General features: G+C 41.9%; 1 protein-coding gene across 1 annotated transcript; it reads right to left on the minus strand.

Moving 5' to 3' along the window:
• Positions 1-3,933: 3,933 nt before the first annotated feature.
• Positions 3,934-14,331, minus strand: LOC107380928 (T-cell surface antigen CD2). Its single transcript, XM_015952350.3, has 8 exons — positions 13,839-14,331; positions 6,878-7,165; positions 6,600-6,673; positions 6,245-6,422; positions 6,097-6,162; positions 5,899-5,976; positions 4,721-4,965; positions 3,934-4,634 (listed from the first exon to the last, which is right to left on the minus strand). The coding sequence occupies exons 1-8, from the start codon at positions 13,927-13,929 to the stop codon at positions 4,563-4,565; spliced, it is 1,092 nt and encodes a 363-aa protein (XP_015807836.1). The 5' UTR covers positions 13,930-14,331; the 3' UTR covers positions 3,934-4,562.
• Positions 14,332-15,669: the final 1,338 nt, after the last annotated feature.

Consider the following 15,669-nt stretch of genomic DNA (forward strand, 5'->3'; position numbering starts at 1 on the left):
CAACACATGCATGGGGATAACCTGCTAACTCAACACATGCATGGGGAGAACATACTAACTCCACACATGCATGGGGAGAACATGCTAACTCAACACATGCATGGGGATAACATGCTAACTCAACACATGCATGGGGAGAACATACTAACTCCACACATGCATGGGGAGAACATGCTAACTCAACACATGCATGGGGAGAACATACTAACTCAACACATGCATGTGGAGAACATGCTAACTCAACACATGCATGGGGAGAACATGCTGACTTCACACATGCATGGACAGAACATACTAACTCCACACATGCATGGGGAGAACATACTAACTCCACACATGCATGGGGAGAACATACTAACTCAACACATGCATGTGGAGAACATGCTAACTCAACACATGCATGGGGAGAACATGCTGACTTCACACATGCATGGACAGAGCATACTAACTCCACACATGCATGGGGAGAACATACTAACTCCACACATGCTTGGGGAGAACATACTAACTCCACACATGCATGGGGAGAATATGCTAACTTAACACATGCATGTGGAGAACATGCTAACTCCATGCAGAAAGGTTGCAGGCCATGCATCCTCAAGTTCTGAACTGAACTCCAGGTTGAGTTGCCCTTCAGAGCTGCAGCCACCAGAGGGGGGTAGTGCTGCAGGACCGAAGGGTTAGTGTGCAGGAGGAGGGTAGCAGGTTCATGGCCCACTCAGTCAGTTGCAGTGTGAGCAAGTCACTCGCCTACCGATGGAGGTCAGAGGGACCATCGACGCCTGGTCTTTATACTATCCTCACTTGTGTCAGAGTGGCCACAAGGTTGCTGTGGCCTGTCACAACTACCATGTGAATGAGTGCATGACTGTTGTGTTGTAAAGCACTTTGGGGAGTTCTAGGAGGCGCTATATAAAACAGGACATTCATTATTGGAGTATGACTCACAGCTAGCTAGATTGCAGCAAGTTGCTACTCACTGCTGCTTCAGACCAACAAACATTTTAACCCAGTTGGTCCAGTTTTGACTCATCAGGGTTTGCTGCTTAGGTTTTATGATAAAGTACATGAACACATTTCAAGCTGACAAAATGCATCAATGCAACAAGAAAGGCATGAAAACCCATTAAAGGGACATACTATAATAATATATGTAAGTCATAACAGCTTGATGGTCGATACGAAAAGAAATGAAGTTATTTGCACAAAGTCCCTCTCACATGAAGTTATTTAAGTTTTTTATTCTTGAAATTTTTAGCAACTTCCAGAATGAGGAGTTTCAGGGCTCTGTCGCTTTAATACAAATTGTTGATGGCCATGCCCACTCATCCAGTGATTGGCTGTTCAATGAGGAGCTCAGATCAGGAAAGTTGTCCTTTGTTAAAAAAAAACCTAAAAATAAACTATTTAACCTAAGAACTTGAAAACTCTGAAAAACAAAAGGAAATTTGCTTTAGGCGACATTTTAGTAATGAACCCAAATTGTGAAATACTGTTGTTTTATTTTCAAAGGTTAAATAAGGAAACTGTATGGGTGTTTAGCCACACAACCCCCCCCCCCCCCCCCCCCCCCGATGCTTCCAAATAAAGAGAAGGAAGACAGAACTAAACAAATCAAAACAATTTTGAGTGGAAAATGTTGACAACAAGGTCACAAAGCAAGAAAGCCTGCAGATACCGATCATGCATTCTGCACAAACACGTAGAGCAAACCACAAACACATTTTCAGCAAAAATACACAGGATATGGTGGAAGGCAGACAGTTTATCTGAAGAGGAATAAAATATGAGGTGAGAAAACCACAACTAGAGCACAAGCATCTATCTCAGAGCCCTACAAACAGTTTACTTTAAAAGTAGGGGTGAGCTGGATCCTCGTTTCAGGAGTATCTAGTACGGAAAACGCATCTTTGACGAGTACGGGCATTAAACGAGTAAAACCCGTGAACATCTGTATTCATGCTGAAGTTAATCCTCATTGGGTAACTGACTGTTTTCACGCTTTATGATTGGTCAGTCACACAGAGCACCCCCTCCCACACACACACACACACACACACACACACACACACACACACACACACACACACACACACACACACACACACACACACACACACACACACACACACACACGCACACCTTGCTTTGTTTTCCTTTGTGTAGGTAAAAAAAATGCCAAGAACTTTAGAAAAACCTGTTTGATCATAAAATAAAAAGCTGTGGCTGCATGAGTTCAGTTGTATCCATCCATGCACTTAAATATTCAATGCAATTCAACTTTATTTATAAAGCGCCAAATCACAACAATATTCATGTTGTGAGTTAATAGAAAAACTACCGTATTTTCTGGACTATAAGCCACTACTTCTTTCCCACGCTTTGAACCATGCGGCTTATAATGAGGTGCGGCTTCACTGAAGATTTTCCTTCACCTGCAGGGGGCGCTTTAGCAGAAAGTGAAACAGGTGGAAGTCAAAAGTGGAAATGGAAGAAAGTGCTCATTTTAATTTAGCACACGCAAGCAGCCGGCACGACAAATTTTTTTTTTCAAATCCATACCCCCTCATCATGGTAACTACACGTATGAGTTCATATGATGCCGCATTTAAGTTGAAGGCCATCGATCTGGCAGTAAGGGAGGGAAACAGTGCTGCCGCACGTAAGCTTGGCATGAATGAATCCATGGTTCGGCGCTGGAGACGGCAGCGTGAAGAACTCATTCAAGCCAGCTTCACCCGGGGATGATGAAAGCAACACAGACAGCGACACTGACATCGCCACAGAAAAGGTATGTGACGAAGCTCTTCTGAGGCTGTTCAACTCTGACACTGAAGAAGAGGACTTTAATGGCTTTAGTGCGCAAGAGGAAGATGAGAGCGAATGACTTTTTCTGGTAGGCAAGTGTGTTTTATTTACTAACCAGCCATGTTTTCTGTGCTGTTTTTATTTTCTAATCATCCAGGGCTTATTAATGCTGTGTCAGCGCTGTTTTTATAACCATCCAGAAATATGAATGCTATCAGTGCTGTTCTCTTTTCTAAACTAGCAGGCACGTTCACCCGTGCTTAAAATTCGTTTTGTTGAATTAAAACAACGCAAAACCTCCGTGTAGCGTCTTTCTGTCTAATTATGGTAAATGGTAGATGGCCTGTATTTGATATAGCGCCTTCTAGAGTCCTAGAACCCCCCAAGGCGCTTTACAACACAACCAGTCATTCACCCATTCACACACACATTCACACACTGGTGGGGATGAGCTACAATGTAGCCACAGCTGCCCTGGGGCGCACTGACAGAGGCGAGGCTGCCGAGCACAGGCGCCACCGGTCCCTCCGACCACCACCAGCAGGCAACGTGGGTTAAGTGTCTTGCCCAAGGACACAACGACAGCGACAGACTGAGCGGGGCTCGAACCTGCAACCTCCCGGTTACGGGGCGAGCACTTAACTCCTGTGCCACCGTCGCCCCATATCTTATGTTATGGCCATACATACGCTGTGCGCCGGAGTCCTGCATGTGGCTGCTGCGCCGCGGCTTGTATTTGAGTGCGGTGTGTGTGTAGAAAACCTTTATTTTTGTTGGTGCGGCTTATATTGAGGTGCGCTCTATAGTCCGGAAATTACGGTAGTTCTGTAACAGTTCCTTTACTATTGTCATCAAAAACATTGACTCTCAATTTTGAGGCTGCTCTGTAAATAGTTTTCAAATAAGCAATACACAAAGCAACTTCTGATCAATCCATATCAATGCCAGACTTAAAATAATGTACAGATTGAAGCCCCACCTTCTTCAGGCTAAACCACGCCCAGTTCCAGTTTAGGCCCCGCCCACTCTACTCGCCCATCTCTAATTAAAAGTGTCCAGCATGATCGCTAAAGGAATAAAACAGGTACGACTTCAAAAATGACTGCGGCAAAGCTGTAATAAGCTACAATAGTTTGATAATTTTATGGCAAAGTGGCTAAATATATTACAAAAATAAACAACAACAGAAAATACAAAAAATAATTTAAAAAACCATCTAGGGAGCCTAAGTCACGGCCATCTACTCCCAGACCATTGTTCGTCCGTTTTTCTTGCTCACGTAGAAGAAAACAAAACAAATAATGTGCAGAAAAAATAGTTAGCTTCATTAATTTGCTAGCTTAAAATGGGCCTAAAAGCTAATAATTGGTTTGTCGTTTCTGCACAATTTTTTTTTGTCTAAAATTCAAATTTCTGGATCACTTGGGTTATTTTAGTAACAATAGCAGAACAAAGCATTTAGTTTGATATGTTGACTTTAAGATATCATTACAATACATCTGAAGTTTGTCCTTAAATCGGGGTTTCTTCTAATCTCCATAAAGAAACTCTAAATCAAAGTAAGTCAAGCTGGAACCATTTTAGTTTAATATCAGAAAACAGCTGGTGAGTTTAGATGTAAAGTTTGAGTTCAGCTATGATAAACCCTTTTACTCAGTTGTGAAGATGTTAATGTAGTTTGGTCATGAGGCAGCTCGGTCCGTTACATGAAGTTCCAGATGTAGGTTGTCATGGTTTCACCCGATCCATGTTTAAGGAGCCTTCTTCCTGGGCTGAGGCAGAGGGGGAGGATGTTCATCATTACCATCAGCAGGTCTGGGTACCTGATGGAAAAGAAGACAGCAAAGCAGATTCATTTTACTGTAAATAAATAAGTAAAAACCTCCATATGATTACATAAGCTTTCTACCTGAGTGGTCCGTCTGGGCTGAGGCTGAGGGTTAGGTTGGCCCCCCGTGGACTCGGGCACTTTAGGTCGCTGAGTGTGTTGCTGTTTGGAGCGGCTCTGCCGAGGCCCGGTGTGTCCGGCTTGCTGCTGCTGGTGTTGGTGATGGTGATGGTGACGATTAGGATGCTGATTGGGAAGGGGAGGAAGGTGGTGATGATGGTTTTGTTGTTGATTATTGGTCCAGTCCAAACGAAGCTCCTCTTCATCTGTTTGGAAACACCAGTGAGGGTCAGCGTCGCTTGTCATTACCAAATAAATTTAAAGTCCCATTAGTCATCACACGCTGGTGAAATTAATCCCTACATCTGACCCATCCTTGTGGGGAGCGGTGAGCTGCAGCAGTGGCTGCGCTCTGGAACTATTTGGTGGTTTACCCCCACCCCCACCCCAATCCAACCCCTTAAACTGGGTGTCAAGCGGGGTGGCAATGGGTCCCATTTTGAAAGCCTTTGGTATGACCCGACCAGAATTTGATCCCGATCTCCCAGTCCCAGGGTGGACACTCTACCCCTAGGCCACTGAGAAGCTAAACCTATGAGAAACGTGATTTAGGGTGGGAGTCAGAGTCCACTGAGCTGTTGGGAACACACGGCTAAGAGCATTTGCAAGGGAGTTTCCGAAATGTCTCAAAACATCTCAATAAGCAGACCATTTGGCCCTTTGTCCTAACCCCAAGGACACCTAATAGTTAATATCAGAAACATTAATAACCCTTTGTTTATTAATGCTTAATAATGCTCTAAGTAACATTAATAAAGGGAACCTTATTGTTGCTCATGTTTTAAAGTGTACGGTTATCTTCTTGATCATTTTCAGGTGAGCAAAGCAACTGAAACCTTTCAGACAATTTTATCATCAGCAGTAAGATCCTGATGTCCAAAACATCAGTTAACAGTAGAAATTTTAAATGTTTAAAAATAGAAGACAATTTTTTTAAATCAATTTTAGAGTCTGGCTTGTAAGTCAAAATCTGCTTTTTGGGCAGAAATGTTACAAAAATTGTGCATGTAAAAAATACAATAATGACTGGGCCAAACAGTGAGCCTTGTAGTACTCCACAAGTTTTAATCAAGTTATTCATGACAGAGAGACAGACAGACAGACAGACAGACAGACAGACGGACAGATGGATAGATTACCCTTTAGCCGCATGCTATTTCTTTTTTTGGTCCGGATGCAGCAAATAATGACAATGATGATCAACAGTAAAACAATCCCTGACAAAGTGATGAAAGCAACAATTATTCATGACTCTCATTGTTTATTTAGCACACAATAAATAAAATGGTAGGATATTCAGTAAACAGTAACTTATTGTATGGATAAACTGGTTTTACCTCCTCCACCTCCTACAAAAATCCAGATACTGATTCCCAACAATGTTTCTGGGAGACCTGGGATGACTGTGGAAGAAACACAAAGAGAAAAAGGGTCACTAAAATGTCTTTTTACTAGACGTGCTACAGAAATATGACCTAAACTCACCAGACATGCTGCATTCATGAGTCAAAGTATTACTGCTTTGTTGACTGGCCTTGTTGGAAATTCTGCATGAGAATTTGCCTCCTTTGGAATCATCAGCCTTCACATTTAGAGGTGATTTATTCCATTGTTTTTCTACTTTATTGTCTCGAAGCCATTCGAGTCTGAGATCTGGGCTTTGCTACAGAAAACAAGATCCTGATTAGAGTTGCTGGTAGAAACAAGCCTGAAAAATAGTCTGAAGACAACTTTTCAAAGCTTGCAGGTTTAGAAAAGTTGCCTTCAGGCTATTTTTCAGACTTCAGACTTCTGAAAACAACCAGCAGTTCTCTGAGTTACTATAAAGATAAATTCTCACCTTAGAATAATTACAGGTAAAGATGACATTTGATTCTTTACAATCAAACTTTAAGGTAGGCTTCGTCACAGGGTCTGATCAGGCGTGAGTGGGCCAAAAACACAAACAGAGTGAACTTAGAACACCAAAAGGCTTAAAACACACAGGAATCTGATCTGTAGACTTTTACAAACATAAATATATAATTATTCATCTTTGTTTAATAAATACTTTAACAGAGAAAGCAGATGCTTTTGTTATCTATGTGATTAAACTCGTAGAAAATAGATGTTACCTACCCAGTACACATAAACGTGTTTTTTTCTCGAACGTATTTCGTCCGTTTTCATTATAAACTTCAGAAGTGTAGAGTCCTGCTTCGTTCTTCCTCACATTTGGCAGTTGAAGACTTCCATTCTGGGTAACATTGACCTTTATCCCATGAACAATTTTTTGTGCTTTTCTATGAAACAAGAGCTCATCTTTGTGTTTCCATTTGAGCATTTCTTTAGGCTGCAGAGCGTGTTTAAGAGGTACAACAACGTTTGCGCCTGTTGCAGCATAGAGGTCACAGTCACTGGACGAGCCTTTGGATCAGAAAAAACAAAGAAAGGAAAAATTAGATCAAAGCACTCAGAAAGCTGTTAGAAGGTTCTAGAACTCACTAATGTTACATTTCTGTCCCAAGACGACTTTCCTCTCATCTTGAAGGAAAAGTGTGAATATAAACACGAGCTGTTAAAAACTGGTCGACTGTTTTTAACAGATGTTACCAAGTTAGCCCAGGTTTTTATCTGGGTGTTGGTAGGAGGTAATCCCACTCCTCTGGACCCTGGCTCTAATATTTTTCCTTTCATTATCCCTGAGACATTCTCCAGCTCCAAGCTGGTTTCCATGACAACCACACTCCACAGCCTGACCTGGAATGAGTACTTTGGACCTGACCCTGCTATTGTTCAGCTGGACAATCTCCTTCAGAGATCAAAACTCATGGTTTCATCAATCCCAACAGAGCAGCTCCAGACCATCACACCACCACCTCTATGCTGTGAAGATTTAGTGTCCGTTTCAGCAGCGAGACAAGTCTGTGTTGTGGTTTTTGTTTTGGGCTCTTCCTGTGTGAAGAGAGCCTAACCCACAACATTATTTCTGATAACTGACTTCACACCAACCCACTGGAAACACTTGGTCACCAAGTTGCCCACTGCTGAAGAGAGACAAAGTGCGGATAGAGCTGTCTACATGGATGACATCAGAAAACTGATGTGGCACCGTTAGTAACCTGGAGCCCAACACCTCCAACACAGAAGAGACTCTCGTAAAAGAAAGAAGTGCTAAACAGAACCCTCCATGGACCGAGTCTTTACTTAAAGGGACTGTAAGGAAGTTTTACAGCCAAAACATGTATAGAAATAATACATTTCTTCTTCATACATTCTCCTGCAATGTCCTGGTCCTGTAGAATGAGCCCTGGCATTTTTACTGTGATTGCCTGTTTTTCTGTAAAATCACATAAAAAGAGAGTTGCTCGGGTCGAGCAGGCTGCTTCATGCACGTTCACGCTCAGGCATAGCCCGTAGCATTTGCTATCCGTAGCTTTAGCAGCAGAGAGAGAGGTAGTGCCAACTCAGCGACTTTGTTGCTGTCCCTAATGCCTAGTGACAAACCTAGCTACATTTCTGAGGACCCTTAGCTACTTTCTGTAGAACTTTCTTCTAGATGTTTCCTGCAAATTAGCAACAAAAAGCCATTTTCGCTCCGAACCGTTCTTTGGATTGACGTTGTTTCAGCTGTTTTCAAGGATATAAACATTATAGTTACAATCAATGTCACTGGCGCTTTAGCTCACCTAGTAAAATATCTGTCATGCGAGAAGCCTGGATACGATTCTAGGTGTGAACACAATTTATTATTCGGAGTTTCTTTTTTACATTAATGATATATTTTTTACAGTAAGACGCCCACATTTTTATTTGAGACTCGCCGAAAGGCATTGAATTCACTGATGAAAAAGATGTGGGTTCAACTTTCCTTTTGGAACTATTTTTCAAGTAAGGGAATGATCTGAGCATGCAAGAGGACTGGCCCATCATCAGCCTTTGTCGGCTGTGCTGAAGAGAAAGGTACAGAACCAATTTATTTAATTATTTAGCTGCGTGTTCTCCTGTCCTCTGTCCTCCAGGCCACACACACACACACACACACACACACACACACACACACACACACACACACACACACACTGCACGATCGGAGTTGGTTATGAATAAAAACAGAGTAGTCAGGAAGTTTGACTTCTTTAGTTTTATTTTCACCTGGACGAGGCTAAATTACTAGTTAAAGCTTTTATTTTGAAATGATGTAGTTCTTCTTCATGTCTTGCTATGCAACACCTTAGATGGGAACTTATGGCTGATGCTTTTTTCATGTCTTGTTCTTGCAGATGTGAGCAGGTCGCCTCCACCTTCACAGTTTTGCACTACTTCCTGTTTGCCCTCGGCATTTCTCACTAACGCCACCGCACCAGAAGCGCTGTCGGGTCTGCAGCTACCGCTCCTGGAAAGTTTCTCAAAAACCTGATGCACCAGCACTAATGTAATACACTTCCTATTACTCCACTTATTTACATAGAAAAGACCATCCAGCTCTGCTTCTACAACCTCATCATCTCAGTTTTAGTTCCTTTTTGTGGCAAATGTGGAAAACTGGTTTCACATGAACTAAAAAGTAACTTTTACTTCTGTTGTTTTATTTGTTAAAATTATACAAATTTCTGTAAAATAAACACAGTTTTAAGAGGTTTTAAAGTAAATTCCTGTAATTTTGTGCACATGACAAACCTTTACAATCAGTTTACTTGACTTAACCCAGACTTTAACAAGAAAACCAGACTTTAACTAGGCTTTAACTGTAAAATCTAAATTTAACCAAACTTTAACCAGAAAACCCAAATTCAACCAGACTTTAACCAGAAACTAGACTTTAATTCCATGTTGTCGTTCTTTTAAAAAACACAGAAATGGTTTTGTTTTGTTACCTGTTATTGACGCTACCGTTTCTGTGTTTTTTAAAAGAACGACAACATGAAATTAGAAATAACGCACAGCATGAACACACCTAAGATGTTCAACTAGACTTTGAGCTGAAAACCCGACTTTAACCAGACTTTTAACTAAAAAACTAGACTTAAACCAGACTTTAACTAGAAAACCAGACTTTAACCAGAAACTAGACTTTAAGCAGAAAACCCGACTTTAACCAGACTTTGACTAAAAAACTAGACTTCAACCAGACTTTAACCAGAAACTAGACTTTAAGCAGAAAGCCCGACTTTAACCAGACTTTAACTGGAAAACCAGACTTTAACCAGAAAACCCGACCTTAACCAGACTTTGACTAAAAAACTAGACTTTAACCAGACTTTAACTAGAAAACCAGACTTTAACTAGAAACTAGACTTTAACCAGACTTTGACTAGAAAACCTGAATTTAACCAGACTTTAACTGGAAAATCCAAATTTAACCAGACTTTAACCAGAAAACCAGACTTTAATCACACTTTGACTCAATGCTTGTCGGTATCAGACCTGTTTTGTTGTACCCTTTTATGCCTCTTTTGCTCTGGTGGGCCATGAGTTATCTCATGTCTCAAGAGGAAGGACGGCGATTTTCCTACACACACACATACTCACATGTGTTCCTCTGTTATAGGATGAGTAAATAGAACACATTTGTGAATGAGGTAATGGCTGCATGTTTGAGTCCTTGAATTTGAGCTGAAAGAACCTTGTTAGTACAACTGTGGATGAAAATAACTGGAGTCCAGAGTGACAGAGAACATACCTTGAATATTGGATGATAAGAATTTTTGCTGAAAACAAGTCAAAATCAACAGTGATCTCCTAGAATTGTCTTGTGCTATTTCATCCACAGGTTGTGAAACCAGGAAATTGGGTTCTGATGAAGGTGCTGAAGCAAGGCAATTGGAGCAGCCAGAGGTGAGAAGGTCTATTCGAAGTTCTCCTCACCACTCCCACTGCTGTGAAGATTGCTGAGAGGCCATCTTGGATTCATCTATCACACTGCAAGCTTATCGACGTCAACTAACCACTATTAGAGCGGCAACGAAGTCCGGGTTTCAAAGGTGTGTTGTTCAATAGGTATTCATGTCTCAAGCCCGGTGAAGATGAAGATAAAGATAAAGATAAAGGTATGCTCCAAGCTTGCTGGTTTCACCACATTGTGATGTTGGTACACGTCCGTGGCCCTGCACTTGGGCTGCCTCAGCACCTGACGGAACAACTGGGACAGCAGCATCTGAAGGGGGTACTAGAACTGGAACGACGGATTGGGTCTCCTCCCTGACCGCACACCTATATGACAATGGGCTGCATGGTGACGCAGTGGTTAGCACTGTTGCCTTGCAGCACGAAGGTTGCAGGTTTGAAACTCGGCTCGGCTGCGGCCTTTCTGCGTGGAGTTGGGTGTTCTCCCCATGCATACGTGGGTTTCCTCCGGGTACCCCGGTTTCCCCCACAGATCACAACATGCCCTATAGGTTATAAATTGTAAGTCGCTTTGGATAAAAGTGTCTGCTAAATGAATAAACATAAACATAATAAACATAAGCAACGTGACCTGCATCCACCTCGGCTGAAGACCCCCTGGATGCAACTACGAAAGGACACAGCGAAGAAGAAAAGCTGGAAAAGGATAACTGCTTCAATCACCTGCACCCAATCTACAACTTGGTTTCACAGTCAAAGGATCAGAAGGACTTTTCGAGGACAAGATCGACTCCCTGACAACTGGACATCCACCTCAACACGCCATGGAAGGACCCTGACGTCTTCCTATTGAGAAGCTGAACTTTGCGCTCTCAAATCCCGAACTCCGTTGTTGCACTCCGGACCTGGGGGTCTCTTTTGGGTCCTAACCTCCTCTTGGCTCCCCAACGTGACAATTATGCTATGGAAATTTTATATTTCTTTACTTTAATCCTATTAACTGAATGTCCTGAATCATTCACACACACACACACACACACACACACACACACACACACACGCACACACGCACACACACACACACACACACACACACACACACACACACACATACACACACACACACACACACACACACACACACACACACACACACGCACACACACACACACACACACACACACGCACGCACACACACACACACACACACACACACACACACACACACACACACACACACACACACACACACACACACACATTCTTGTCCTAGTAACCTCCCATGCCCACACACACTCACATGACCTCACTTCCATTCCTTCCTTATCTTTTGTATTAAATTAACTCTGTGAGCAGAATTCGGGGCATTTGCCCTGCGCTCTTGCCACAAATCATGATTTGGTTGTATGTCTGCCTTATTGACTCTTGTCTCTCTCTCTCTCTCTAGCTGCAGAAAATGGGTTTATTGATAAAATATATTGATAAAATCCATGAAAAATTAGAAAACCCAAATTTAACCAGACTTTAACTGGAAACCCCGACCTTAACCAGACTTTACCTAAAAAATTAGACTTTAACCAGAAAACCAGACTTTAACCAGACTTTAACCAGAAACTAGACTTTAACCAGACTTTAACTAGAAAATCAGACTATGACCAGACTTTAACTAGAAAACCCAAATTCAACCAGACTTTAACTGGAAACCCCGACCTTAACCAGACTTTACCTAAAAAACTAGACTTTAACCACAAAATCAGACTTTAACTAGAAAACCTGAATTTAACCAGACTTTAACTAGAAAACCCCGACCTTAACCAGACTTTACCTAAAAAACTAGACTTTAACCAGAAAACCAGACTTTAACTACAAAACCTGAGTTTAACCAGACTTTAACCCTCTTATGACCATAATCATAACAGGGCCGCCTGGTATTTTTCTTAATCTTATGGCTGTAAAATTGTAATAAAAAGTGCAAAGTGTGTGTAACTCTTCTCCTTTTTTCAGAACAACCTCAGCTTTCAGTGTATGGTTTGTATTTAGAATTCAATTCTATTTAAGCCTTTTAAAAAATCAGCTTAAAATTGAAAAAAGCAAAAAACGGATTTGAATTTTTTACATTTATTACTGAACAGGAACTTCAAAATGACTTGGGCAAACAATTTGGAATTAACAATTTAAACTTTGAACTGTAATGCATCTATTCTTAAACAAGTTTGAACCTTGGTATCTTTTTTAGCAGTTTTTAAGACCATTTATTTTTGTAAACTTTCAGACGTTTCTATTTGATGTGGTAGGCCTTTAAACAGTTTCTCTCCAGCTGCAGGCAGAGCGCACCTCCCACTGCCATGGGGTGCTTCTCTTGCACACCGTGCACTGCTATACCAAAAACTTTTGTTTTAGCAAATGTAATTATTTATGGTAAAAAAGATAAATAATGCTGGGATGAAGCTGAATCTTAAAATTAGCAAATAGTTGAGGGTTGTTCAAATAAAAAAAATATAAAAAAATGAAGACTGAACAAACATTCATACCCTGGTTCACTGGAGATCTGTCCTTCTTTTGTGGTCACTGTCTTCAGATATAAGCCTTCTGGGAAGCCTAATAGATCGTGTTGATTTTCTTTGAGGCATTTCCATAATTTCATGCTGGCTTTTTATTCTAATTAGCTTCCCCGTTCCGTTATCTGCTTTCACCGCGGCGTTGCGCTCCGTTTCAATCAGGCCGTACAGCAGGATTTCCCCTCATAGCAATATTGTCCATAACTCTGATTGATCCATGCTATAGAATCGGAAAGCAGCTTTTATGTACTTTCAGGAACCGTTTGAATGTTTTGAATCTGATCAGCCATTCAAAAGTTATAAAACGGAGCAATTCGGATGACAAACTCAGCATGTCTCTGAATCTGTGTAGTGATTCGTTTAGCTCAAGACAGGGAATCCCGATGGCTACCTTAATGTATTGTATATGCACGAAAAGCCCCATTTTTAATATTTTCAGCACTTTTGGAATTTTACAGATATCCTGAACGGTTCAGGAATTATGGCAATGAGAAGTGCGTGTCAAATCCCATCAGCGGCGACAGGTAATAAGAGGAAAAAAGTGGGTACAGTGGAATTTTCCAGGTAAAAAAGCAAAAGAAAAGCTAGCAGCAGCTAAAGAACATTCTAGAAAGTGAACAGAAGCTCCTAACTGGGAAAACGAAAATATCCAACAAGTGTCTAAACCCCTCTGGCGTGTCCTTTTCTACCGCTACCTTTAGAGACGCAACAGCAGAGCAGGATCACGGCGATGCCAGAGACAGGACCCATCTTCATCACCTTCAGCTGAAATGAAGCAGTTTCCATTAACGAGGTTATTTCCTGTCGCTGCAGACACTTGTCAGGCTCTTGCTGCGCGCGTGTCACCGCACGTTTGAGCTGATGGTTTAGAAAGGAAGTGATCCAAGAGGCCTTATCTGCCTTCAAAGAAGAACCAAGTCGTTTTTAGCTCAACGAGACTCGTCTTTGTTTAACTCAGCAGTAAAATCTGTTTTCTCCAGTCACACATAAACACAACACTTTAGTCCAGGAGCTAGCTTTTATAAAATACAGATTTACTGAGTTTGTTTTCTAGTTTGAACCTAGAATAAACGTCCAAATCAACCATCATTTGACCCTTTAAAAAAGTCCTATTTTTGCTACAAAGTCTGACTGAACGCACTGAGGCTCGAACTTTCTGCAGGTTGAACTGTCAGAGGGCCACGTCGCTTGCCTCCAGCTGCTGAAATGTGTCACCTCAGATGAAAACAGGGCAGCGTTTGCTTGTTTTTGTCTCACAAACACGGGAAACGTGTCAGTGAGCAGCAGAACGGCTGAGCTGCTGCTCTTCACACCACCAGGAGGCGAAAACATAAGAGACTGAATACCAAACGTGAGAACAAAATGATTTTCTAAATCCTAACTGAAACGTTCCGTAGATTAAAGTTTCTGTCAGGATTTTCTTTTACAATTTTCCCGTCAGTCCTGCTTTTAGTTTCACTCATCCTATCCGCTTTTCCTTGCAGGCTTAGCATCAGATAATCACACTGATGTCCGCTGAGTTCCTCACTAAAGGTTCTGTTATTCCAACGTTTTGTTTCCCTCCTCCTGTTCACTAAACGCCTCGGCCATCTTCCGCTTAAGGTTTACAGGCAGAAATAACCTCAGGTAAGACAGCCTGGAGGCTAATAAACACCTCTGATGTTAGCTAGGCTAAACCCTGCTAGCACCATAACAGGACCACTTCTCTCTGTGGGTTATTCTAAATGTGATTCATGAATATGAAAAGAATGAATTAGATTTTTCTCACAAATAACTGCAAATAAAACTAATTCTTAGAACGCATCACTTTCAAAAGGTGAGACACGTTGAAAACCTTCCACTGGCGTCTGAGGGGCGATGATGGGATCGCCAAAGCAGACTCTAGGGCTTGTTCATCGTTCCTGGCCTAAATGTTGATGTAGAAGACCCGGAATGTCCACTCCCCAGCCCCTCCACCAGGATCCGGATCGGTCTACACAAACAATCCACAGCGTCCACTCCTGGAAAGAATTTTCTTAATCCTGACGTCATACCTGCACCACTACTCCCGTCTCTGCCTGATGTTAAAGCCCCTCACGTTATCTCTGTGGTTGAGCAGAAGAATGTCATTTTGACCGACTGTGTTTGTGATTTCATTATTCCAGTCATTACCCACGTCTCATAGATGAAGGCTGGAGTGTAGACCAACCAGCTTAGCCGTCCTGCTTTTGCTGTCATGGTCTGCGTCCTGCATCTCCCTCATGTGTCTCCTTGTGTTCCTCATGTGTCTCCTTGTCTGCATTCCTCCTCAGGTGCCTCCTTGTGGTCCCCAGCCCTTCCTCCAGGTTCCCATCATGTGTCCCTAAGTCTTCTGTGCCCCTTTTTGTCCCCAGCTCACTTCCGGTTTCCCTCAGGTCTGTCCTAGTCACCCCTCTGTAGTATTTTATAGGTTCAGCTGTTCATTTTAATAGTCTCCTTTTGTGTGTGTTTTCCTTCCCCACTTGTTAATTTGTCTCCCTCACTCCTCAGGTCATTAGTTATTTATCT

The sequence above is a fragment of the Nothobranchius furzeri genome, chromosome 14 (assembly GCF_043380555.1).
Source record: "Nothobranchius furzeri strain GRZ-AD chromosome 14, NfurGRZ-RIMD1, whole genome shotgun sequence".
NCBI lineage: Eukaryota > Metazoa > Chordata > Actinopteri > Cyprinodontiformes > Nothobranchiidae > Nothobranchius > Nothobranchius furzeri.